Source organism: Ranitomeya variabilis, chromosome 1 (assembly GCF_051348905.1).
Source record: "Ranitomeya variabilis isolate aRanVar5 chromosome 1, aRanVar5.hap1, whole genome shotgun sequence".
Classification (NCBI taxonomy): Eukaryota; Metazoa; Chordata; class Amphibia; order Anura; family Dendrobatidae; genus Ranitomeya; species Ranitomeya variabilis.
Genome location: NC_135232.1, coordinates 942,592,505 through 942,620,038, shown reverse-complemented (window position 1 = coordinate 942,620,038; position 27,534 = coordinate 942,592,505). Strand labels below are relative to the sequence as shown.

Genomic DNA, 27,534 nt, shown 5'->3' with positions numbered 1-27,534 from the left:
AGTATATAACACAGCCCACGCACTATATAACACAGCCCACGTACTATATAACACAACCCATGTACTATATAACACAGCCCACGCACTATATAGCAGCCACACAGTATAGAACACTGGCCACGTAATATATAGCACAGCCCAAACATTATATAACACTGGCCACGTAGTACATAGCAACCACGTGGTATATAACACAGCCCACGTAGTATATAGCAGTGTGGGCACCATATCCCTGTTAATTAAAAAAAAAAAAAATTAAAGTAAAAAATAGTTACATACTCACCCACCGGGATCCAGCGAAGCTGTGCCGATGCGCGCTGCTGCCGCCATCTTCCGTTCCCAGGATGCATTGCGAAATTACCCAGATGACTTAGCGGTCTCGCGAGAGCAGGTTTTGTTGCAGAAAAAAATGCAACAAAAACGCAACGTGTCAACATAGCCTAAGGGTTCAGTGATCGTATTGACTCAATGGATATGTCACCGAATTTTATCCCATTGGGCGGTGAAGAAAAAATTAGTTTTACCACAAAAATGTTGTTTTAGCCCCAGATTTTACACTGTCAAAGGGAAAATGGGTAAAAATGGCAACAAACCTTGTCACGCAGTTTCTGCTGAATGTGGCAATACCCCACATGTGGCTGTACAGTACTGCTTAGCCACACGACGAGACTTGGAGGGACGGAGCACTATTTGACTCTTGGAGAATAAATTTTCATAGAATACTTTGCAAACATATACAGAGCCCCTAAGTGCCAGAAGAGCAAAATCTCCCCTCAAGTGACCCCATTTTGGAAATTACACCTCTCTTGGAATTTATCTACAGGTGTAGTGATGATTTTGACTCCATGGGCGTTTTCCAGAAACTTGCAAATCTGCCACTATATTGCTCGGTACATTGTAGTGCCCATACATTGCAGTTCCCATAAATTGTGCCCAGCTTGTGCTTCTTGAGACACATAACCTGTAAGTTAAGCAGGCTCTCATTGCTACAGCACTGACAAACACGTGGATGCTAAATGTTGTTTTTTTTTATTCAGCGTAAACTGACCTGCGGTGCGTGTTTTCAGCATATCAATTTCTCTTGCGCCTACCTGAGTTTTATGTGCAGATTTTCCCCATAGACTTGCATTAGATTCGGAAAATCTGCGTGTAAAGAATGGACATGCATTTTTAGTGAGTTTTTGCGGCGGAAACGCATCAGAAATGCATGTAAGCCGCACCTTCGTATACCAATAAACTTTTTACAAAGCCAAATAACAGGAAGTATCCAAAACAAAGCAACTTTATTTACAGTATGACCCACCAAAAAACAAAAAATGCAGTGTTAAAAACTAAATAAAGCGCATGTTAAAAAAATGCACACAAAAACGTAATAAAAAAAACACACCTAATTTAAATGATACATGCAGAATTCCGGAAGCACCAAAAACTCATCGTAGCCTAAATCTCGAAATTATGTGTTTCAGATTAAACCCCTGGCACATCCATTCACTATGATGAAGCAGTAGAGTTTCTCTGGACTCCGTCTGGCCTCTGTTCAGTGGTAACACGGCTGCATCATAGGCCAGACAGCGTCCACAGTGTCTCCATCTGCCTCATTATAGGGAATCTTCTGCCGGGGTTCTGTCTGAATCACGTATTTCAGAGATTTACACGGAAACCCTAGTATAAGCGCTCAGTGTAGAGCACAGGATAATTATGAGCCGAGCCTTAGGGCTCATTTCCACTGGCGAGAGACAAATCGGTCCGTAATCTGGACCGAAAAAAGGGATGTAACGTATGCGATTGTCATGCGATTGTCACGCGAGTGTAATGCGATTTTTAATCGCACCATCCGTATGACATCCGTATTACTGTCCGATTTGTACGCACCGGTGTCCTTTGAAAAGCCGGCAAATCAGTGCTGTGTACAGTAAAATCACACTGACAGGTTAGAATAGAGTAGATATATACACATAGAATAGGTATATATACATATATATATGTCAGTGAGACACCTATATATGTATATTTATATTTAATGCAGCGCAAGATAGCATTAAAGCCGCTAATTCAATTGCCGGCTTTTCATTTCTCCTTCCCATACCCGACAGGATATGAGACATGGTTTACATACAGTAAACCATCTCATATCCCCTTTTTTTGGCATATTCCACACTACTAATGTTAGTAGTGTGTATGTGCAAAATTTCGGCGCTGTAGCTATTAAATTTAAGGGTTAAATCGCGGAAAAAATTGGCGTGGGCTCCCGCGCAATTTTCTCCGCCAGAGTGGTAAAGCCAGTGACTGAGGGCAGATATTAATAGCCAGGAGAGGGTCCATGGTTATTGGCCCCCCCTTGGCTACAAACATCTGCCCCCAGCCACCCCAGAAAAGGCACATCTGGAAGATGCGCCTATTCTGGCACTTGGCCACTCTCTTCCCACTCCCGTGTAGCGGTGGGATATGGGGTAATGAAGGGTTAATGCCACCTTGCTATTGTAAGGTGACATTAAGCCAGATTAATAATGGAGAGGTGTCAATTATGACACCTATCCATTATTAATCCAATTGTATGAAAGGGTTAAAAAAACACACACACATGATTAAAAAGTATTTTAATGAAATAAACACACAGGTTGTTTTAATATTTTATTGCTCTCTCAATCCATCCGGAACACCCTCGCTTGGCAAAATAATAAACCAACAATATACATACCCTCTCTGATGAACTGTCACGTCCCACGAGGTAAATCCATCTGAAGGGGTTAAAATATTTTACAAGCAGGAGCCCTGCTATAATGCAGCTGTGCTCCGTGCCTGTAAGCCCCGGGGAATGAAGGAAATGTAGGTCAATGACTTATAGTTTCCTTCAGTCATGGTGATGCGCCCCCTTCAGATGGATTTACCTCGTGGGATGTGACAGTTCATCAGAGACGGTATGTATATTGTTGGTTTATTATTTTGCCAAGTGAGGGTCTTCCGGATGGATTGAGAGAACAATAAAATATTAAAACAACCTGTTTGTTTATTTCATTAAAATACTTTTTAATCATGTGTGTGTGTGTTTTTTTAACCCTTTCATACAATTGGATTATTAATGGATAGGTGTCATAATTGACGCCTCTCCATTACTAATCTGGCTTAATGTCACCTTACAATAGCAAGGTGGCATTAACCCTTCATTACCCCATATCCCACCGCTACACGGGAGTGGGAAGAGAGTGGCCAAGTGCCAGAATTGGCGCATCTTCCAGATGTGCCTCTTCTGGGGTGGCTGGGGGCAGATGTTTTTAGCCAGGGGGGGCCAATAACCATGGACCCTCTCCTGGCTATTAATATCTGCCCTCAGTCACTGGCTTTACCACTCTGGCGGAGAAAATTGCGCGGGAGCCCACGCCAATTTTTTCAGCGAATTAACCCTTAAATTTAATAGCTACAGCGCAGAAATTTTGCACATACACACTACTAACATTAGTAGTGTGGAATATGCCAAAAAAAGGGGGATATGAGATGGTTTACTGTATGTAAACCATGTCTCATATCCTGTCGGGTATGGGAAGGAGAAATGAAAAGCCGGCAATTGAATTAGCGGCTTTAATGTTATCTAGCGCTGCATTAAATATAAATATACATATATAGGTGTCTCACTGACATATATATATATATATATGTATATATACCTATTCTATGTGTATATATCTACTCTATTCTAACCTGTCAGTGTGATTTTACTTTACACCGCGCTGAATTACCGGCTTTTCAAAGGACTCCGGTGCGTAAAAATCGGACAGAACTCGCATGGTGCGAGTGCTGTGCGATTTTTTTTTTTTTTTCTCGCACCCATTGACTTGCATTGGCGAGTCTCGTCCGAGAATCGCAGCAATACGCAGCATGCTGCGATTTTTTTCTAAGTCCGATTTCGGCTGAGAAAAATAATCGCAAATGAAGACACCTATTGAACATTGGTCCGAGTGCAATCCGATTTTTTTATCGGATTGCACTCGTCCGTTTTCCTCGCCAGTGGAAATGAGCCCTTACTGTGATCTTTGGGAGGCAGAATGAACAGATCAACAGCAGATGAATTGGTTTTATTTATTTTTTTACGCCATTTCTCATGTGGTATAAGTGATTACACAACTTAACTCTTCGGGTCGGTGCGATTATAGCGATACCAGGTTTATATAGTTTGGCTGCTATCACACACTAAACGATGTTTTTTTCTTGAAAAAACTAGTATTTGCATCGCCATATTTTGAGAACTATAATTTTTTTACATTTCTGTCGACAGAGTTGTTTATAGTGTTACCATTTTCGGACAACATAACATTTGCTTTCTGTTCTGATTTTTGGGAGGCAGAATAAACAAAAACCAGCAATTCAGGAATTGTTTTTGTATTTTTTTTTTTTTTTTTAATGCAGTTTACAGTGTGGTAAAAGTGTTAAGACAACTTTATTCATCGGGTCAGTTAGATAACAGTGATACCACATTTATGATTTTTTTTTTTTTTATGTTTTGCCTCTTTTACACAATAATAACTATTCTTTATAGAAAAAAATTTGTTTTTGTATCGCTGTATTCTGAGAGCTATAGCTTTTTCATTTATACGCTGACAGAGCTGTATGGCGGCTTGTTTTTGCAGGACAGGATGACTTCTTCAGCGATAACATTTATATTTACACTGCCGGTAGCAGCGCCCGGTATTGCCGTGCGAGACTCATCCGAGTTTCTCGCAAGTGAGTATGAGCCCTTATGGTGGTGGAGAAATCTTTCTCTTCCAGTATACTCCAAATTACAACCTGTTCTCACGTTCCCTAGTAGCTCAGTGTGTTATTAGGTTGATTTCCAAGCGAAAGGTCACTGGTTCAAATCGAGGAGCAGCCATGAAGATTACTCTGATCACTGGTATAATGCATTGCAGTGCATTACACCTGACAGTGTTACACTGAGAGAACGCCTTTTTGACCATGCTCCTGGTATGGTTTAACAGGCCACTGTAGCTGGCAGTCCCGAAAGGTAGTTATGTGACCTCTGATTGCCATGACTACCATTGGCAGCCTGCGATTACGTCTCGGGGGTACCGATCGGTTTGGAGAGAGAGCCCCCTCCCTCTCCCAGCCTTCTAAATACTGCAATAGCTATTGTTCACAACATTTCGGGGCTTAAACAGCGGAGGGTGGTTTGGGTACCGTCCCTAGCTGTGCTATCAGGAGCTCGGCTATCATTTAAGCTGAGCTCCTGATGCTGAGCCAGGCACAGCTCCTGTGCCCGCTTGATCACCATGATGTCACTGCACATCATTGGGTAGGAACCCCTTCTCGACCATGATATATAGGTACCTCAAAGGTCGTCAGGAGGTTAAAACTGTGCAAGTGTACCTAGAAGAATCAATAGTGGTTTGAAAGCAAAAAGTAGTTACAATAAATGTTCATTTCGATTTATCTTTTGTTCATTCATTTTGCATTTTGTTAATTAATGAACAAATGAATGCATTCTATGTTTGCAGCATTTTTTTTTCATACCTGCTTAAAATTATGGCACAGTAATGTATCTAAAAATTCAGTTCACCCACCCCACCAATAAAGAGAAACAAAAACAAACAAACAAAACATATACTTGGTATTGCCTTGTTGTAAAAGTCTAATAAAAAAAATATAAAACCTGTTAGGTAAACGACATAATGAGAAAGAAAAATAATGAAATCAAAAAGCGAGATAAGTGTTTTTCCAGTTGTTGCAATTTTTTTTTAAAAAAAAGCAATGAGAAGCCACGAATATGCGGTTGATGTCACCTTCTATAAGACGTTTCTCCGTTACTAATCCTATAGTTATATTGTACATAAAGACACAGGCAGCATAAAGTCCTTTATTTGAAAAGAAAACAAAACACACTTTTCCTTTTTTATTTAAAAAAAAACAAAAAAAAAAAACACTTAGGTAAGTATAACGCCCATTCCACTGAAGGCATGGTCTGCTATAAAAAACAACTATATCCCTCACATGTTCGTCATTCTGTCCCATGCCGTAATCCATGTCTGGGCATAAATAGTTTTCAACCTGTACTGTGCCAAAATGCGACCGTCCCGGCTTAGAACCACTGGGGAATGAGTGACCAGCCTTGACATCATTGAGGCTGCGTCCCCAGCCGGGCCCCTGAACTACGGTGACCTTAGTACCTTGGCACTGTCCAGGTTGAAAACTGTTATGTCCCCCCAGACATGGATTACGGTGAGGGATATGGTTGTTTTTTATTACAGGAGATGGGGGCTTCAGTGGAATAGGCATTAGGTGAGTATAACTGTTTGTTAGTTTTAAATAAAAAAGGAAGTGTGCTTTTATTTCAAATAAGGGACTTTATACTTGCTGTGTGTTTTATTTACTTTATAACTATAGGATAAGTGATGTATAGGTGTCTTAGGCTACTTTCCCACATCAGGTTTTTTGTATCAGGCACAATCCGGCGAATGTTGATTAAAAACGGATCTGGCGCAGATTGTGAAAAACTGATGCGAAGGATCCGACTAGCATATCCAGATAATTGGATAAAAAAAAAATTTGGAGCATGCTCAGTTTAAAAAAACGGAATCCGGCGCCGGAATCCATAATTTTCCGGATCCGGCACCTTTCGGCTCCCATAGGCTTCCATTCTAGCAAACAGCCAGAAGCGCCCCATCCGGCTTTTTCGCCGGAGATCAAAAACGTTGCTATGGATGTTTTTTCAGAAACCGGAAACTGCAGATTTGCCGGATCCGGCGAAAACCGGATGAAACGCAAGGTAATCCTGCGCAATCCGGCACTAATACAAGTCTATGGGATAAAAAACGGATCCGGCGGCAACATTCGCCGCATCCGGTTTTTTGAAAACTAGCCGGATTAAGCCTGACAGCGAAAATCTGATGTGTGAAAGTAGCCTTATAGACGCTTCTCCATTACTAAACCGTGGGCTTGATGTGACCGGACAATACAAAGGTGACATCAACTCACATAAATATGAACCCCACTTGCCACCGCCACAGGGCAAATGGGAAGAGCCGGGCAAAGCACCAAAACTGGCGCATCAGATAAATATGCCTTTTCTGGGGCGGCTGTTGACTGCTAATTTTAGGCTGTGGGGGGTCAATATTAATGGCCCATTACCATCTTGAGAATACCAGCACCCAGCTGTCTGCTTTAGCTTGGCTGGTTGTCAAAAAATGGGGGGGACCCAATCTTTTTTTAAATAATTAAAAAAACAGCATGGGGACTCCTCTATTCTTGATAACCAGCCTTGCTAAAGCTGACAGCTGAGGGTTGCAGCAGGCATCTGTCAGTTTTGCCTGGCTGGTTATCAAAAATACAGGGGAACCCACTCCACTTTTACTTTTTTAATTATTTATTTGGAGTGCTGGTGCTGGCTGATGAATACTCTAATCAGCTGCCACCTGCTCTCGCTGTTATCAGTTGAATACAACACTCAACATTGTCCCCTGCTCGCTGCGGAAGCAGGGGACAATGATGTGAACTGTCTTCATCGGATCCAGGGGAACGGCACCTCTAATTCCCAGGCACTGGTAAGTGTCACACTGATGACACATGGATGTGTGGGATGTTTTGCGTCCTGTTAAAAACCTGACATGTTAGCGTGTTTTGACCACGGACACATGGTCCATGGAAACATACTGACGTGCACAATCCATTCACTTGAACCCTACATGTACCATACACACTGACATCTGAAAGAGCCCCAAGACAACACTCATTTGTGTTATATACACGTCTGAACAAGTCCTTTTTCTAAGTTCCCGCGATGAGTATTTAGTGGGATTTTGGTGTTGCAGATTTTCTGCAGTATTTCTGCATGGATTTGCTAAATTAGGTCACTTGTCTTTTTTACATGTAATTTTTCAGCTGCGTTTTTTGTCTCTTTTTGGTATGTTTTATTTAAAACTTTATTTTGGATACTTTCTGTTACTTAACTTTGATAACGTTATTGTAATTGTCGTCCGCATTTCATCAGAATGTGGTCTGATATTCATAATTTTTTGGCCAAACACTAATTAAGGCCAGTTTCACATGTCCTGATATTTCCGGTACACGTGTGGCACACGTGTGCCGCTTCAGGACCACACGTACGGCCGCCGGGAAGTAGCCCTACAGTAAGCGCTGTTTACCTGCTTGTGGTTCTGAAGCCAGCTGTCAATCGTTTTCCCCTGCTCGGCGGGCAGCAGCGCGAGCAGAGGACAATGATTGAAATAAGAACCCAGTGTGGGGTCCCCCATATATTTTACAATCAACCCGGCAAAACTCACAGGTGCGGGCTGCTATTCTCAGGCTGGTAAGGGGCCATGGATCTGGCCCCCCCAACCTAAAAAAAAAAAAAAAAAAAAAGCAGCCCGCAGCTGCCCAGAAATGGCGCATCTGTTAGATGGGCCAATTCTGGGACATTGCCCGATTCTTCCCACTTGCCCTGTAGCGTTGGCAAGTGGGGTAATGAGGGGTTAGTGTCACCTTCCTATTGTTCGGTGACATTAAGCCAGCTTAGTAATGGAGAGGTGTCAATAAGACACCTATCCATTACTAATCCTAGAGCAGTTAAAGGGTTAATCAAACACACCACACAGTTAGAAAAAAGTCTTTTAATGAAATAAAACAATATACACATTTTTTCCATCTTTATAACTCTGCCATTCCAAGCGAAGCCCTCGATCTCCTGGAAAAAAAAGCAACAATAAAAAACAAACTCAAATATAACATACCTGTCCGGCGTACAGTCAGTCCCACACTGTAATCCTTATTTAGGGGAATTTACAGTTTACAACCGGGAACGCTGCTAATGTGACCGCTCCCGGCTGTAAATTACTGGTGAATGAATGAAATGCTGGGAGCGGAGCTTTGGTGATTAGCGGTGACGTCACCGAAGCTGCGCACCCTGGCAGCCTGAACTAAAATGAACTCTAGAGCGTGGGAAAATGCCAGCTGATATTCCCACGCTGAAGAGTTTATTTTAGTTCAGGCCGCCAGTGAGAGCAGCTTCTGTAAATTCCCCTAGATAAGGATTACGGCGTGGGACTGACTGTACGCTGGACAGGTATGGTATATTGTTGGTTTATTTTTTTTACTTTTTTTCCAGGAGATTGAGGGCTTCGCTTAGAATGGCAGAGTAATAAATTGGAAAAAATGTGTATATTGTTTTATTTCATTAAAATACTTTTCTAACTGTGTGGTGTGTTTGACTAACCCTTTAACTACTCTAGAATTAGTAATGGATAGGTGTCTTATTGACACCTCTCCATTACGAAGCTGGCTTAATGTCACCTTACAATAGGAAGGTGACATTAATCCCTCATTACCCCACTTGCCAATGCTGCAGGGCAAGTGGGAAGAACTGGGCAAAGCTCCAGGATCAACGCATCTAATAGATGTGCCTTTTCTGGGCAGCTGTGGGCTGCTTTTTTTAGGCTGAGGGGGGGCATATCACTGGCCACTTACCAGCCTGAGAATAGCAGCCAGCACTTGTGAGTTTTGCCAGGTTGGTTGTAAAATATAGGGGGGACTCCACGTCGGTTTTTTCTTTCATTCACTGTCCCCTGCTTGCACTGCTGCCAGCAGAGCAGAGGACAATGGATGAAAGCCAGGTTCAGCACCACACACAGGGGAACAGCGGCTTACAGTACTGTTGCTTCCCCAGCGGCCGTCCGTGCGCATGGAGGATAGTGTACACTGTTCTCCCTGTGCACGTGTGCGGGACGTTTAGCGGGCTGTGTATGGGTAAAAACTGACATGTCTGCGTGTTTTGCACACGGATAGATGGTACGTCAAAACACGCTGACATCTATATAGACCAATTCATTTGAATGGGTCTACGTGTGTCAGTGTCTCCGGTACGTGAGAAAACTGTCATTTCACGTACCGGAGGTACTGATGTGTGAAACTGGCCTAATATTGGATCCAAAACACTGATGGCACTCCTACAGTTTTTTGATTATGTGAACAAATATTGACTTCTGAATGAGGTTTTAGTCTGTACATGGTCTTTTTTAAAGGGAGAGTTTATCACCAAAGCAGCCAAAAGGGCTGAGCTCTCATCTGGCCATTTCAGAAACCAGTCAGACTTAGCACCCAGACCCTACTAACTAAACTTTGAGATTTTATAGATTTCTTAAATTGTCATGATACTTCAGAGGGAACATGTGATGTGAAAAAATGTTATTAACCTGAAGGCATGGGGTTAGTCTGCAGCTTAGTAGTGTTCAGAAGCCGTTCTGTCTCTGCACTGAGAGCCCGACTGACGGGAGGAAATGAACTTTATTCCTCCTGACAACCTCCGGCTTTCAGTCTTGGAGGCGTGGCTTTAGTCACCGCTCAGTGCACAGTGAGCAGCGACTGTAACCGCAGCCCTGGGACTGACTGCCGGCTGTACAGTACATCAGTACAGAGTGTCTGTCAGTCAGTGTTGGGAGCGTGATTACAGTCTCCACTCACTGAGCACTGAGCAGTGAGTAAAGCCACGCCTCCATGACTGAAAGCCCCTGGCTGCTGATGGGATTAAAGTTAATTTCCTTCCTGCAGTCAGGCTCCCGATGTGGCAGCCGCATGGCTCATGAATGCTACTAATTAGCAGATTTACCCCATACCTGCAGGTTAATAGTTTTTCACATGACAGGTTCCCTTTTAAGTCATACTTGCTAACTCTTAAAAATTGCCTTCAGAGAGATATAGTAAAGCGAGTTGCACAATTTGTGGCAGAAACCACTCCATGTTTGTTGGCTACACCCCTTCCTCAATTATAAAAATAAAAGTAATGACAGCCAAAATAAAGACACATTTCCTTTTCTGCAACTGTAGTAGATGCCACTTTCAGTCCTATGTAACCCCACCGATAACATAGTAGTTGTAAGCCAAAACCAGGAGCGGGTGATAAATACAGAAGTGGTGACGTGTTTCTATTATACTTTTCCTCTGATCCACTCCTGATTTTAGCTTAAAAATACGGAGTTAAAAAACTCACTAAATACTGAACGTGTGACCGTGGCCTGGGTTTTCCCTTTCCCTTTCCACTGGCCCAGACCACCATAATGACTTCTTTGACTCGTCTCTACAGAATGTGCTGCACAGATGTCTTTGGCTCATTGCTTTCTAGCACCCACTGCCTCCATCAAAAGTGCTGGAGGTGCTGATAATATATTTACACAAAATAACCTAATGGGTCATGTGGTATATTAAACATATATTAACAAATTGCCAATAAAAAAAGCAAAAGATTTCCAAAGGTTTAAAGAGTAGCCGTCATTTTAATTTTTATTCATTAATAAATGGTACACACGGAAATAAAGCAACTTTGTAATCTATCTCATCATAGACATCTGCTGCTTTCTACTACAGGACTGATTATTTTTTAAATTGTCAATTCATGGGTAAAATCTGTATTCAGTGAGGAAAGATTGTGACATTACTGAGATGGGAGATGGCAGTCGGTTCTTATAAAATTCTATGTAAAAGGAGGGAGAGGAGCTCTGCCTCCTGATCCTCCCCTCTACATGTAATCTCAGCAGTAGTGACTGCCATCCAGGGCTAGTTTTAGACAAAGTGGGGCCCTAGGCAAAAATTTAAAGTGGGGCCCCAAATGCTAACATTGTAAAATCACACAAACATTTAGGTTACATTACATGAGCAGGATGCGGATACAGTTAGTGGAGGGGCCTGGAGCCAGTGCTCACACTGTGGCCCCCATATTTAAGGGCCTATATCGGCCAACAGGTCTGCCACTATTAGCTGTATGCAGGGGTGTTGCTAGGGTCAGAAAAGATTGGGGGCCCAAGCCCCAAGACAAAGAGTTGCCCCCAACCCCCTCTTAAAGGGAACCTGTCACCCCCAAAATGGCTGGTGAGGTAAGCTCACCGGCATCAGGGGCTTATCTACAGCATTCTGTAATGCAGTAGATAAGCCGCCGATGTTACCTGAAAGAGGAGAAAAAGACGTTAGATTATACTCACCCAGGGGCGGTCCCGCTGCGGTCTGGTCAAATGGGTGTCTCAGCTCTGCTCCGGCGCCTCCCATGTTCATTCCATGACGTCCTCTTCGGGTCTTTACGCTGCGGCTCCGGTGCAGGTGTACTATGTCTGCCCTGTTCAGGGCAGAGCAAAGTACTGCAGAGCGCAGGCGCCGGAAAGGTCAGAGAGGCCCGGCGCCTGCGCACTGCAGTACTTTGCTCTGCCCTCAACAGGGCAGACAAAGTACGCCTGCACCGGAGCCGCGGCGTAAAGACCCGAAGAGGACGTCATGGAATGAACATGGGAGGCGCCGGAGCGGACCGGAGACACCCATCCGACCGGACCGCAGCGGGACCGCCCCTGGGTGAGTATAATCTAACGTCTTTTTCTCCTCTTTCAGGTAACATCGGGGGCTTATCTACAGCATTACAGAATGCTGTAGATAAGCCCCTGATGCCGGTGAGCTTACCTCACCAGCCATTTTGGGGGTGACAGGTTCCCTTTAATTTTTTTTTAACACCACAGGTAATACAGTGATAACTCTGAGTACAGATAATGTAGTAGATGTCACCTGTAGTCCTATGTAACACCACAGATAGACATAGCGTTTCAGAGTAAGACTATGATCACATGCAGCATTTTTTTCAGTAGCCAAAACCTTTTCTATTAGCAGTAAAAACGTTGCGTTCAAAACCCCTGTTTTTCAGCTTGTTTTGTGGTGTTCTTCATACTTTTTTCAGTTTTTTTTGGAGTAGGATGTTTGCTTTGTCTACAGTGTGTTTCAGACCACATTCATACGATCAGTATTTGGTCAGTATTTCACATCAGTATGTGTAAGCCAAAACCAGGAGGGTGAGAAATACAGAAGTGGTGACGTGTTTCTCAGGGTATGCGCACACACTGCGGATTTTGCTGTGGATCTGCAGCAGTTTTCCATGCGTTGTACATCACCATGTAAACATATGGAAAACAAAATCCGCCGTACACATGCTGCGGAAAATACCGCATGGAAACGCTGTGTTGTATTTTCTGCAGCATGTCAATTCTTTGTGCAGATTCTGCAGCGTTTTACACCTGCTCCATAATAGGAATCTGCTGGTGTAAAAACGCTGTTGAAAACCGCACAAAAAACGTGGTAATTCCGCCGTAAATCTGCAGGTAAAACGCAGGGCGTTTTACCTGCAGATTTTTAGGAAACTGCGTGGAAAAATCGACGGTAGATTCCATAACGTGTGCACATAGCCTCATTGTTCCACTGCTGTTTCTGCATTACAAATACTGACCTAATAGTTTAATTCACCAAAACCACTTAAAAAATTGCAGTGAAAAATGCCGTTGCAATATCTGCAGCTTTTTTTATTCTTTCATTGCTTTCTGCGGGTGAAAACACACTGAAAGAAGTGACATGCTACAGATTTAAAAAGTGCTACAGTTCTGGAATCCAGTCAGAAAACAAACAAGCGCCTGCAGGCGATTTCGTAAATCTCCTATGTTTTGCTGGCACTTTGAAAAGCAGCTTTTCGCCATGTTCATGTGCAGAATTTTTGCAGCTCTTTCTTCTGCAAATAACAAGTTTACAGCATTTTACAGCACAAGCAAAAACTGAGATTTTCAGAAATCTCCTGCACACCTTTTTATTTTCCCCTGACTGAATTTCACAACTGCAGCCTTTTTTAAATCGGCAGCGTGTCGCTTTCAGGAATTTTCTTCACCCGTAGAAAGCAATGAAAAAGTTTAAAAAATGCTGCAAATGTTGCAACGTTGTTTTTCGCTGCGTTTGTGAATAACACTAACTTTATTAAAAGTGTACTGTAGACAAAATGCATACTGTAAAAAACATACAGCAAAATCTCTAAGGGTGTGTGCCCACAATGAGTAAACGTTGCAGGTCGGCTGCTGTGTACTTGTGCAGTGTCCAACCCACAGCAGCCAGATGTCACAGTATAGTGGATGGGATTTCAAGAAATTCCATCTCTACTATGTGTGCACTATCACCCGCACCTCACCCGCAGAGACGGACAGTGTCTGTCCAGGCTGCAGCATGTCAATTTATCTGGCGTAGACGCGAGTCTCCACAAGAGAAATCTCACCCGTGCAATGTATAGGACGCGGTGATGCCGCACGGTTCAATGAACACACGCGGAATCACCTGTGTTCAAAACATGGCAGCACTTTGGATACCGCACATGTCCACTGCATCCAAGGGGCTGCCATTTCCGGATCCTCTGCACATACCCTAAAAAATGAGTGCTTTGAAAGCATTGTTTTTACTGCCAAGAGAGCAGGTTTTGGCTGCAAAAAAATGCACTAAAAACACTGATTCCTATGCACACCTGTACTTTGTGTATAGTTTACCCTTATTATTTCACGTGGGAATTTATTTATTTATATATAATAAATACCCTGATTCAGCAGACAATATTCCTGTCTTGTCATCCAGACAGTAGTGACAGCAGGTCACCCTGTCAGATTACAAGCAGTGATTTGGTTACTGTGGTCAGAGCCTATGCTGATCCCTGCTGTATGTGACTGTGAAACCTGATCCTACAGCAATCAGCACAGAGCTCCAGGACCACAGTGAGTAAATCACTGCACTGAGGGGGTCTCAAGGGTGGTTTGGGAGACATGTTCTGGGACTACAGAGCAATGCACAGCATTATTCACTGCTGAAAACCCTCTGGGCACTTCATGCAGGTGTTGCAGATGCAGGGGGCCCCCTTGTAGGTGGGGGCCCCAGGTGTCTGCCTGTGCCAAACGCCGGCCCTGCTGCCATCTCCTATCTCAGAAATGTAATATTCTGTCCTCACTGAATACAGATTTTACCCATGAGCTGACAATTTAAACAAATAAATGATCAGTCCTGGAGGAGAAAGATTTATCTGATAACTTTGTAATATTTCCATATGGCCTATTGATTTAAGAAATAAAAATTAAATTGAAGGTGACCCTTTAATTTATTTTTTATAATACAATGTTATATTTTGTAATGCAGGCAGCAATAAAGCCCCATACACTGTGTGCAGAATTATTAGGCAAGTTGTATTTTGATCACATGATACTTTTTATACATGTCCTACTCCAAGCTAGCTGTTCAGGCTTGAGTGCCAACTACCAGTTAAGTAAATCAGGTGATTTGCATCTCTGTAATGAGGAGGAGTGTTGTCTAATGACATCAAAACCCTATATAAGGTGTGCTTAATTATTAGGCAACTTCCTTCCCTTTGGCAAAATGGGTCAGAAGAGAGATTTAACGGGCTCTGAAATGTCCAAAATTGTGAAATGTCTTCCAGAGGGATGCAGCAGTCTTGAAATTGCCAAACTTTTGAAGCGTGATCACCGAACAATCAAGCGTTTCATGGCAAATAGCCAACAGGGTCACAGGAAGCGTGTTGGGCAAAAAAGGCGCAAAATAACTGCCCATGAGTTGAGGAAAATCAAGTGTGAAGCTGCCAAGATGCCATTTGCCACCAGTTTTGCCATATTTCAGAGCTGCACCGTTACTGGAGTAACAAAAAGCACAAGGTGTGCGATACTCAGGGACATGGCCAAGGTTAGGAAGGCTGAAAAACGACCAGCTTTGAACAAGAAACATAAGATAAAACGTCAAGACTGGGCCAAGAAATATCTTAAGACTGACTTTTCAAAGGTTTTATGGACTGATGAAATGAGAGTGACTCTTGATGGGCCAGAGGCTGAATCAGTAAAGGGCAGAGAGCTCCACTCCGACTCAGACGCCAGCAAGGTGGAGGTGGGGTACTGGTATGGGCTGGTATCATCAAAGATGAACTTGTGGGACCTTTTCGGGTTGAGGATGGAGTGAAGCTCACCTCCCAGACCTACTGCCAGTTTCTGGAAGACAACTTCTTCAAGCAGTGGTACATGAAGAAGTCTGGATCGTTCAAGAAAAACATGATTTTCATGCAGGACAATGCTCCATCACATGCCTCCAACTACTTCACAGCGTGGCTGGCCAGTAAAGGTCTCAAAGAAGAAAAAATAATGACATGGCCCCCTTGTTCACCTGATCTGAACCCCATAGAGAACCTGTGGTCCCTCATAAAATGCGAGATCTACAGGGAGGGAAAACAGTACACCTCTTGGAACAGTGTCTGGGAGGCTGTGGTGGCTGCTGCAGGCAATGTTGATCGTAAACAGATCAAGCAACTGACAGAATCTATGGATGGAAGGCTGTTGAGTGTCATCATAAGGAAAGGTGGCTATATTGGTTACTGATTTTTGGGGTTTTGTTTTTGCATGTCAGAAATGTTTATTTCTAAATTTTGTGCAGTTATATTGGTTTACCTGGTGAAAATAAACAAGTGAGATGGGAATTTATTTGGTTTTTACTAAGTTGCCTAATAATTCTGCACAGTAATAGTTACCTGCACAGATATCCTCCTAAGATAGCAAAATCTAAAAAAAACACTCCCAACTTCCAAAAATATTAAGCTTTGATATTTGAGTCTTTTGGGTTGATTGAGAACATAGTTGTTGATCAATAATCCTCTAAAATACAACTTGTCTAATAATTCTGCACACAGTGTAGTGCCCTTCTACACCAATAATACCCACCTTTTTATCCCCCCCCCCAGTAACCAGGCAACATCATTCTCCGGGTCAATACAATCACAGTGATACCAAATTTATAAAACTTTTTTTAAATCGGTGGGTAAAAGAAAATCTGAACTCTGCAAAGAATATTTGCTCTTTCTCAGTTCTGAGACCTGTAACATTAATGTTCTTCACCGCTGCTGACCTTTAGAATGTGTTTTTTGTGTGTCACGCGGTAGTTTGATGCCGTACGACTAGTCATGAGCGAGCGTGCTTGTGTGCTAAGGGTATGTGCACACGCTGGGGATTTTGCTGCGGATCTGACGCTGCGGATCCGCAGCAGTTTTCCCAAAGTTTACAGTACCATGTAAACCTATGGGAAAAAAACGCTGTGCACATGCTGCGGATTCCGCAGCGGTTTTCAACCTGCACCAATAGGAAAGTGCAGTTGAAAACCCGCAGAGGAATCCGCAGAAGAAACCGCGTGAAAACCGCAGTGGTTTTGCACTGCAGATTTTCCAAATCCGCTGCGGAAAAATCCGCAGCAAAATCCGCAACGTGTGCACATACCCTTATAGTATTCGAGCATGCTGAATCCCCTCTATGATCAGGTCCCCGTGGCGGAGTGTCTCATGGCTGTTTGACAGCTGCAGTACATGCAGAGATTACATGAAGGACAAGAAAAAAAAGCCTTGTCCACAAAATTCAGAACACCCAAAATAGGTTAATAAAATGAATATTTATTTACTATTATTATTTATTATTTATATAGCACCATTAATTCCATGGTGCTGTACATGAGAAAGGGGTTACATACAGAGTTATAGATATCATTTACAGTAAACAGGTTTACAGTGACAGACTGGTACAGAGGGGAGAGGACCCTGTCCTTGCGGACTTACATTCTATGGGATAATGGGGAAGAGACATAAGGTCGGAGGTGCAGCAGCTCTGGCGGTGGTGAGGCGGCGGCTCGGTTATTGCAGGCTGTAGGCTTTCCTGAAGAGATGGGTTTTCAGGTTCCGTCTGAAGGATCCGAGGGTGGTGGATAATCGGACGTGTTGAGGCATGGAATTCCAGAGGATGGGGGATATTCGGGAGAAATTTTGGAGGGGATTGTGTGAGGAACGAATAAGTGTGGCGGAGAGTAGGAGGTCTTGGGATGAACGAAGATTACGTGAGGGAAGATAGTGGGAGATTAGTTCAGAGATATAGGGAGGGGACAGGTTGTGGATGGCTTTGTAGATCAGTGTTAGTAGTTTGAACTGGATTCGTTGGGGGATTGGGAGCCAGTGGAGGGATTTGCAGAGGGGAGTAGCGAGGAGAGAGGTGGATTAGGCGGGCAGCAGAGTTGAGGACAGACTGGAGTGGTGCAAGAGAGTTAGCGGGGAGGCCACAGAGGAGGGTGTTGCAGTAATCGAGGCGGGAGATGATGAGAGCATGCACAAGAGTTTTTGTAGATTGTGGACTGAGGAAGGATTGGATTCTGGCAATATTTTTGAGTTGGAGGCGACAGGAGGTGGCAAGAGCTTGGACGTGAGGTTTGAAGGACAGGGCAGAGTCAAGAGTTACTCCAAGGCAGCGGCTTTCAGGAGCGGGAGAGAGCGTGATGCCGTTCACCATAATAGTTTGGGTAGGGGGGGATACGTGAGGTGGGGGAAAGATGATTAATCCGGTTTTGTCTACATTGAGTTTTAGGAAGCGAGAGGTGAAGAAGGAGGATATGGCTGACAGACACTTCGGGATTCTGGACAGCAGGGAGGTGACATCTGGGCCAGAGAGGTAGATCTGAGTGTCGTCTGCATACAGGTGGTACTGGAAGCCATGGGACTTTGAGTTGTCCTAGGCCAAGGGTATAGATGGAAAAAAGTAGGGGTCCTAGGACAGAGCCTTGAGGGACTCCAACAGAGAGAGGGCGGGATGAGGAGGTAGTGTGGGAGTGGGAAACGCTAAATGTGCGGTTGGATAGGTATGAGGCAATCCAGGACAGGGCGAGGTCTTTGATGCCAAGGGAAGAAAGAATCTGTAGCAGTAGGCAGTGATCGACTGTGTCGAAAGCAGAGGACAGGTCAAGAAGGAGGAGGATGGAGAACTGTCTGTTAGCTTTGGTTGTGACTAGGTCATTAGTAACTTTTGTCAGGGCAGTTTCGGTGGAGTGGTCGGGGCGGAAGCCAGATTGGAGGTTGTCAAGGAGAGAGTTAGATGAGAGGTGGGAGGAAAGTTGACCATGGACATGCTGCTCAAGGAGTTTTGAAGCAAACGGGAGCAGTGATATGGGGCGATAGCTGGGCATAGCAGTTGGGTCAAGGTTAGTTTTTTTGAGGATGGGTGTGATGGTGGCATGTTTGAAGGCAGAGGGGAAGGTACCAGAAGAGAGCGATAGGTTTAAGAGATGGGTTAGGGCTGGAATAAGCGTGTTAGTGAGGTTGGGGAGCAGGTGGGAAGGCATGGGGTCAAGTGCACAGGTGGTGAGGTGTGATTTGGAAAAGAGGCGAGTAAGCTCTCCTTCAGTGATGTTGGAGAGGGAGGTTATTAGGGAAGGGCAGAGGTCTGGTATATGGAGTGGTTGGGGTGGTGGACAAGTACAGGTTTGCCTTGTTTGGTCGATCTTGTTTTTGAAGTAGGTGGCAAAGTCCTCGGAAGAGATGAAGGGAGTTGGAGGTGGCAGTGGTGGGCGGAGGAGAGAGTTAAATGTGCTGAACAGTTGTTTTGGGTTGTAGGATAGTGAAGATACAAGGTTAGTGAAATAGGTCTGTTTAGCAGAGGTGAGGGCTGATTTGAAGTCAAAGGTAGCTTGTTTGAAGGCAGTGAAGTTGTCTGGCAGGCGTGTTTTCTTCCAACGCCGCTCTGCAACCCTGGATGCTTGTCAAAGTTTTTTTGTGACATTGTTATGCCAAGGTTACCTATTGGTTTGTCGCACTGTGCCATGCGTGAGAGGGGCGACTGAGTCTATGGCTGATGTGAGGGTTGAGTTATAGAAAGCGGTGGCGCTGTCCGTGTCGTGCAGTGAAGATATGGAAGACAGGGGTAGGAGAGAGTCTGTGAGTGTCTAGATGTGCGAGGTTTCTGCGAGGATGTGGTAATGGCTGGACGTGGGGGGCAGGTGAGGAGGACAAGGATGAGAAGGTGAGTAGATGGTGGTCAGATAGGGGGAAGGGAGAGTTTGTGAGATTAGATAAGGAACAAAGGCGGGTGAAGATGAGGTCTAGTGTATGTCCGTCTGTGTGGGTGGCTGTGGTGGACCAATGGGTGAGTCCAAAGGATGAAGTAAGGGCCAGTAGTTTGGAGGCTGCTGGCTGGTGGGTGTCAGTAGGGATATTAAAGTCACCCATGATGATGGTGGGGATGTCAGCAGAGAGAAAGTGAAGGAGCCAGGTGGAGAATTGGTCGATGAAGGCAGTGGCTTAGCCCGGTGGTCGGTATATGACAGCCATTTGGAGATTGGTGGGAGCGTAAATACGGACAGTGAACCTCGAAAGAAGGGAAAGAATATAGTTTCCAATTTTTAATAATCAGCAAAAAACACAGACTCAATAAAAACATTTAAAAACCAAAAGATGAAAAAATGTCTAGTTATGCCCATAATTTGGCAATAACTAACCCACACTAAACCCTAATCAGCAAACCAAATAGAAATAATAAGATTAAGGATCGAATAATGCTCAAAAATGCACACATCTGCTATTATATGACAAGGGGGCTGGCTCACTGTGTGACCTCAGGAACCAACACTAGAGACAAACCAATACTTATAATGTATCCATGTGGTACAGCCTGGAATTCAAGCACATTGGTATGAAAATGGAAAGACCATGAAAAAGGCCATATATGCTAGAGGAAATAAAGAGTCAACAAAAGAAAAAAAGACCAATGCATAGAATTGCGCACACCTGCTACAACATACCAAAAAATACAAATTTTATTAGAACAGCAAAGAAACAGACATGGATATAAAACCAATTAAAATAACCAAAACACCTTTCCCCATGTTGCACATGTAGAAAAAATATTGCACATCTATTAATGCTAGACAACACATCCCAACAATATGTGCCAGAAAACTATATATGGACTGTCATAAGATTACAGCAAACATACACGAAAGAGATGCTACACACATGATAGATAAAATATATGGAAACATGGAAATTACCGGACCATACTTTTTGCTGTAAACATAATAAGACAGAGAGTGGGCGCCCCCAAAACTGTCAGACACATGTCCATCAAGTGTGTAGTGTAAAACAACAAGCGGGTGTGGTGCGCCCCTGTCACAAAGAGGAAAAAGAAACCCTACAGCCAAAGCACCAGGCAATGGTAATGAAAGGGGTATAGGCTAAAAGGCCCAGAACCAGCCTGGTCCAAATAACTGGGACTAAAGATTGTCAGATAATGAGCCTCCCCCAAACATGGTAAATAGGAGGCAATAAAGCGGGGACAGTGAGCCAGCCCCCTTGTCATATAATGAAGTGAGGGAATAGGTGGATGCAGTCCTGTATCTCCCGGGAGCCTGCCCATAGATTCTGTTCCATTGGTATTTCAGTATACAGGGTCTTCTCCATTTGTCATGCATTTATCTATGTGTATAGTTTTTTTTTATTTTGTAGGGTTTAGTGTGGTTATTGCCACATTATGGGTATAACTAGACATTGTTTTCATCTTTTGTTTTGGAGTCTGTGTGTGGTTTTTTGTATGTGTTTGCTGATTATTAAAGATTGGAACCTATCTTCCCTTTTTTAAGCCCATTTTGGGTGTTCTCAGTTGTGGGCACGGCTCTTTGTGGTGTTCTCCATATTCCGGCTATTGGCTTGCTCTAGGAGAGCCCCTCTTTCCAGTATGGTATAGTGGGGCCACCAGCCCATTACTGCACGGGCCCACTGAGGGCAGGCCCCACACATGGGCCTGTCAGGCCACACAGGGTTTGTTTGTAGCACGTAACCATGGAGACACATAGCCTCGCATAGGAGCTGTACACATTTCCGGTGTTTAGCTGTCGGGTGGGGCGGAATCCCGGGTGTATTGTTGGCAGCAGAGCCCTGACGTGCATCTCACGCCGGCTGTCACGAGTGGGTGCCCCCCGCGGGAGGAGGAGAACATACGTGTGTACGGGCCCTTCCTGCGTGCTGTGAGAGGCGGACGGATCGGCCGCAGCACGCAGCGGTGGGGGCAGCGCTCGTCTTCCTGTAGCGGCGGAAGGATCCGCCGTGGCTCCGCCCCCCGCACACACGCACTGTACCCCGCTTCCTCCTCTGTGCTGCTGCTGCTGCTGCTGTGACTCAATGTGAAGCACAAGCTCGGGATAAACATGGCGACGTCGCTGCATGAAGGACCGACCAACCAGCTGGATCTGCTCATCAGAGCCGGTGAGCGCATGCATGCGGTGCAGGGGGGTGCACGGGCCGCGCCAGTGAGCATGCACCGCCTGCCCCGGCCCAGTGTGCTGGGCACTGGCTGGGCTGGAAGGGGGTGGGATGCAGCTGCGCACGTTGCAGGCAGTGAGTGATGGAGGACGGGTAGGAAGTGCTCACCTTGGCCGGGCGCAGGGATGAGGCCGCGGACCAGGAAGTGTGTGTGTGTGTGTGATGCCACGCTGTCTGCTCCCGGCCGCCTCCCGTGCACCACACATGGCACAGTGCAGCGCTCCGGCGCCGAGTGCAGCGCTCCGTGGGATGTGCGGCCCGAGCCTGGCCCTGTGCTGCTGCGCCTGCGTGCTGGCGGCCGGCCATTGGGGTGCGAGGCTTCCCGCAGGCAGCACGGGGTCAGGGGGGTTTTTGCCTTTTTATTTTTTTTATGTAACCTTAAAAAAACCCGTTCATAGCGGAAGCGCAGAGATCAAACGGGCAGGAGGGTCGTGAGATGGACAGCGTACGCAGCCAATCCGCTCCCGGGGATGGTTCGAAATCTGAGCGCTAACCAATGAGGAAGCGGTGGAGAGGATGGGCCGCGGGCCAATGGGCGCTCAGGACGGCTTTGATTGGCAGCGGAGTGTGAGCTCACAATGCGGATGGAATTGGAGGGAAGAGAAGAGATGTAAACACGGAAGTGGGGGGCGGGGCGTCAGCAGCTGGGGCTCCGAGCGCGTGCGGCCCCGGGAACACGGCTGCGGCCCCGCACAATGCCGGCCGTGGCCCCGCTCTAATGCAGCCCACGGTGTGGTCACCTCCCGGGGCACCGGCTGTAGAATGTCTGCGGCGTGTAATAGCGGGCAGTGTTATGGGCCACGTGTGAGAAGGGGACCGGCTCTTGTCAGCTGCTAAGCCACTGCCCTTCTGTCAGAGCACAGGCCGCCTGCTGACAATGAGCCCTCCGGGGTCCACCAAGTCTGTCCACAGCATAGCTGGCTGGTGTCGGGGTGCTCTCATCCTAAGCATGGAGGTCTGCAGCCCCCCATCTTGTGCCCGCTCCTCCATTTATGGGGTTTGGGGCTGCTGGAGATGGGGCTGGGCTTGGCGTTACCTCTCGCAGATCCATACACCATAAGTGGACTCTGTTTAGAGCACACCATCGATTCCATGGGGCTGCACATAGGGGGTTACATAGAAAATGTACATGACACAAGGGCTTCCCGGATAATGGGGGTGCGGCAGCTCCGGTGATGGCGAGGGGACAACGTTTCTATTGCAGGCTGTAGGCTTAATGTTAGGAAACTGGCGAATAATCAGAGGATGGGGCTCGTTCTGACAGGACGCCGCAGAGCCCATTATTACTAGTAGGACCCCCTGTGAGCAATCAGCAAGTCATCAGTTGTCCTGAGGATAATTACAACTTTCTGAACTGGGTCAGAACTTTCCCGTCAGGGTGCCTGGACATCTGCAGATTCGGGTCCTTACACTATTAAGGCTCTGTGCACTGCTTACAGCAGTTTTATCGCTTCCTCACAGTCTGGAAACTGAATCAGGCTTTTTTTTTGCACCGATGTCTGTCTCTTTGGAGAAGTATGAGAGGATAGATAAGCTGTGTCCTTGTGACCATCTAGGGAACAAAAAGGCCCTGCTATAAAAGGCATGTACAGAGTCTACCTGATCTCCTCTCACTGCAACCAATGGCTCCATCTACTTGGCAATTGCTGCCGTTTTTACTATGAACCCATTTAGGAATAATGATTTTGTAACCGGATATTTGCTATAACCTGACACGTGCAACTCTAAAAATTATTGGTTTTCTCTTTTTGCGTGTATTGAAAAGACTGGTTTTTCAGCTTTCTTTCCAGCTTTTGTGATCTTGGCACATCCATCAAGATAAGCAGGATGTTAAGCAGTTCTTTTCATTGCTAAAGCAGAGTTGTAGCTGAAGGCCACATGATTTTTGCATTTGTCATTTGGGAATGTTACCCTGAATGGAAGCGATCAGACTGGCCCATAGCCCGGGGTTATACAGTCCTGATTGGCCACACACTTTCCCTTTATATTAGTTGGTGACTGATAGTAATACATGGCCGTATCTGCTGTCTGTGGGGTATTGATGCACAGGCTTTATAGTAAGAATAGGATTTCTCCCATGGAAATCTGTAGTAATATAGCAGCTGTTGGATCAATTTTGGTTACTGATGCTCTGTATTTATATTTTGTGTAATTTGAGTTTCCGTAAAATCTATATAATCAATGTCTATGGAGGCTAAAGTAGAGTCCGCTAGGTCCCAGTGTGACTGATACCTAAGGGACGTACAGGTTATACAAGAGAATAGCCCCCCGCTGTGCTTTTCCATACGGAGGAAAATAACTTGTACCGTGTGAATGTACAGTAGTCTTTTAACATGTGAGCATATAGTGGCATACGTCGGGGGAATTCATTAGAAAAATCCTCCTGACATATACTGCAGACAGTGTGTGAATGGGCCCCAAGGAGATGCACGTTCTGTATTCTGTAACGGAAGATTGGTCATGATATGGCAGCACTCTAGGCTATATGCCTTTATTTTAGTAAATGGTCACACTTCTTTAAACTTAGTCTGTTACCCCCAAAATTGCAAAATAAAATATTTGCAGAGTTAGGGCTGGGTCACACTTGCGTGTGCAAGGCTAGAAACTCGCCTCAATACTCGGGACCGGAGCGTGCGGCTGCATGTATTTCTATACAGCTGGATGCTCCAGTCTGAACCTCAGGCGGCAGTGCCGGGCATCGAGGCGAGAGACTCGCATTGCACACACAAGTGTGACCCCGGCCTTATACAGGGGATTTAGCCCCTGTAAAAAATCATTCTAGCAGTGTATACCCGGGGCTCGTATCATCAGAGCTTTTCTGACAGAATTTTTTGAAAGGTCACAACATTTTTGTGCTACACTAAAATGTAATGGTTTTTGGCATTCGTGCAATTTCAGCTTTGCTCCAACAAGGAGAGAGGAGCCGAGGAGAGACGGGTCTCATCTAATCGTTCCTTACAGCACAGATCTGACTGAATGGAGGAAGATTTGTGGAGACGCGCACAACACTTTTCAGTTGAGCCGGGTTTATTAAGAGGGGCACATCTCCTTAGGAATCGGGAGCATCTGGCTAAGGGTATGTGTCCACGTTCAGGAAACGCTGCGTGTTTGACGCTGCACAGAGCCGCAGCGTCAAACACGCAGCATCCAGATGTTACAGCATAGTGGAGGGGAGTTTATCAAATCCCGTCTCCACTGTGCGTGGTAACACGCACCCGGCGGCCCTGCGATTATGGACATGTGGCGCGTCTTTTAAGATCGCAGTATGTCCGTGTACCTGGCGGCGACGCTGCGCTGCCGCAAGGTAAATCACAGGGCCCTATGTGAGGGGTGCGATGATGCCGGATGTGTGCAATGAACACATCCGGCATCATCACGTCACAGAAGGGGGCGGAGCGGGTTTGCTGCTCCGTCCAAACCGCCGCCCATCCTGAAGGTGGACACATACCCTTAGAGTATTGGTGGCTGAGAAATTGACTGAGTCCATGTGCAGATGAGGGTGATTCTGCACACCCATAGTGTCCAATGGCTCAGTGCAGTTGCACCCCATCCCAATTTGCATTTGTAGCATTTTTCGGATTGACCGCACTTTCTTCACAAGAGTAAGAGCTGCCTGAGCTCAATTTGCTTGTGCACTGACACTGGCAGCGTTCACACTGTGGTTTCAGCCTGCTCTGATCCCTGAATCTTGACTGTGGCCGACACTCGCTACACTGATGCACCTGGAAGTGTAATGAGCGACTTGAGAGGGTGGAAAAGATCTCTCATTACTCCTGAGGCCACTCCATGAACATGCAGGGATGCAGATGGCGTTCAGGAGTGCTTACTCTGGGGAAGTGAGCGTTGTGTTAATGCAAAATATGGTGGGCATAACTGTGCCATGCCAAGGGGGCTTCAAAGACTCCTACTGCATATGAATGAAAAAGTCGATTTCTCAGCCACTAGTACACTAAAATGTAAACTGGGCACGATTTTTACATCACCTATATAAATATTTAGGTGGCTTATTTTGCATTTTTGAGTGACAGACTACTGGCTTCTGTGGCACTGTCAGACCCCATTATGGGATACAGTAAATACATTTTATTGTGTTCTTTTCATGCTGGTTTTTAGAAGATTAAATGCCTTTATATTGGGCAGCACAGTGGCTCAGTGGATAGCACTGCAGCCTTGCAGCGCTGGAGTCCTGGGTTCAAACCACCTGGGTTCAAACCATCAAAACATCTGCAAAGAGTTTGTATGTTCTCTCCGTGTTTGCGTGGGTTTCCTCCGGGCACTCCGGTTTCCTCCCACATTCCAAAGACATACTGATAGGGAATTTAGATTGTGAGCCCCATTGGGGACAGTGATGATAATGTGTGCAAAACTGTAAAGCGTTGCGGAATATGTTAGCGCTATATAAAAATAAAGATTATTATTTATATGGAAATTTGTCTTGTTCTTGTATTTGTTTTTTCACTTAGACCGTATTCCAAAATTAGCTGTTGTGTTATGTAGCATTTGAGTATTAAAGTGGGTTTATCACCGGATCTCACACGAGCAAATAGATCTTAGACCTGAAGAGGCAGGTGTACTCACTTGGAAAAATTTATGTCTAAATGGATCTATCATCCTGATATTAAAACATTAAGGCATTTTATTAAGCGAGAAAGCTTTCAACATGGAATCGTCCAGACGTTCCTGACTTGTATTTTCAAAACAAGTACCGGGTCCAGCCTCATTAGGTGTAGGGTATGTGTGGGCGTTGTGCTGCTCATGTTGTGAAATCTGATGACAGATCCACAAAGCCTGAGGGTTTATTATTAGCTGTACCTCTGCCATGATGTAGGACATAATGCTCTTCTAATGGTGCAAACTAAGTGCAGTCATCATGTCAGTCTAGCCACACTCTCCAGAAATGTTGGCGTGCCATTGTCGCTAATCGTGCTGGGGATTATCACTTCATATTGCCTGTTTCTAGAAATAAACCTCCGGTCCCTGCTTCTGTCCTGAGCTGTAAACTTGTGGTGGTTATGATAATGGCTTCCAGTAGGGTCCAGCTTTTCAGGAGACACAAATGACGCAGGTCAGTCCTCACTGAAATGCTGTTTCCGCCACTGTCTCCATGTGCACAGTCATTTTCAGTGGTTGGGGTTAGAGATTAGCGACCTGTGTTACTAGATAATGTAACCTGCCTGCTGGCTCCCGAGGGCCAGGATTAGCACAGCCTGGATGAGGCTTTCACTTTTCGGAGTAAAGCTTTTAGTATTCTGCTTCTGTGTCTCTATCTATAGATGCAGATTAGTAATCCCAGTCACGTTTACTCCATAAGTGAGTGCTGTGAGAGTCTGGATTGGCACATTCCCGGCTCCTCCTGCCGCCTGGGTCTGGCATTGTGATATTCATAGTGACACCCACTAGTGACTGATTACCAGGAGCAGACTCGGGCCGCCTGCCAAATGTGGCCGCTCTCTTTTTCTCTAAAGGTCTTAACTGCTTATTATCCTACTGGCAGCGTGAGCGCTTTTCCGGGCAGGATCCAGCTTCTTAGAGCGCGGCCAGTCTTCTCTGCTGTGCAGATCTGCTTCTTACATTCGTTGCTTTCCTTGCTAAGGTTTTTCTTAGATTGTGGCCAC

General features: G+C 45.3%; 1 protein-coding gene across 5 annotated transcripts in view; it reads left to right on the top strand.

Moving 5' to 3' along the window:
* Nucleotides 1-27,534, top strand: part of ELF2 (E74 like ETS transcription factor 2) — a 149,129-nt gene that overhangs the window by 91,708 nt on the left and 29,887 nt on the right. The window contains exon 1 of one of the 5 annotated variants that reach the window (XM_077279186.1): nt 21,625-21,862. The exons of 3 other annotated variants lie outside the window; for them this stretch is intronic. In XM_077279186.1, coding sequence (XP_077135301.1) covers nt 21,805-21,862 — 58 coding nt within the window. In that variant the 5' untranslated portion in view covers nt 21,625-21,804. Of the gene's footprint in view, nt 1-21,624; nt 21,863-27,534 lie in introns of those variants that run through there. One more of the 5 variants, XM_077279187.1, reaches the window with a different exon arrangement.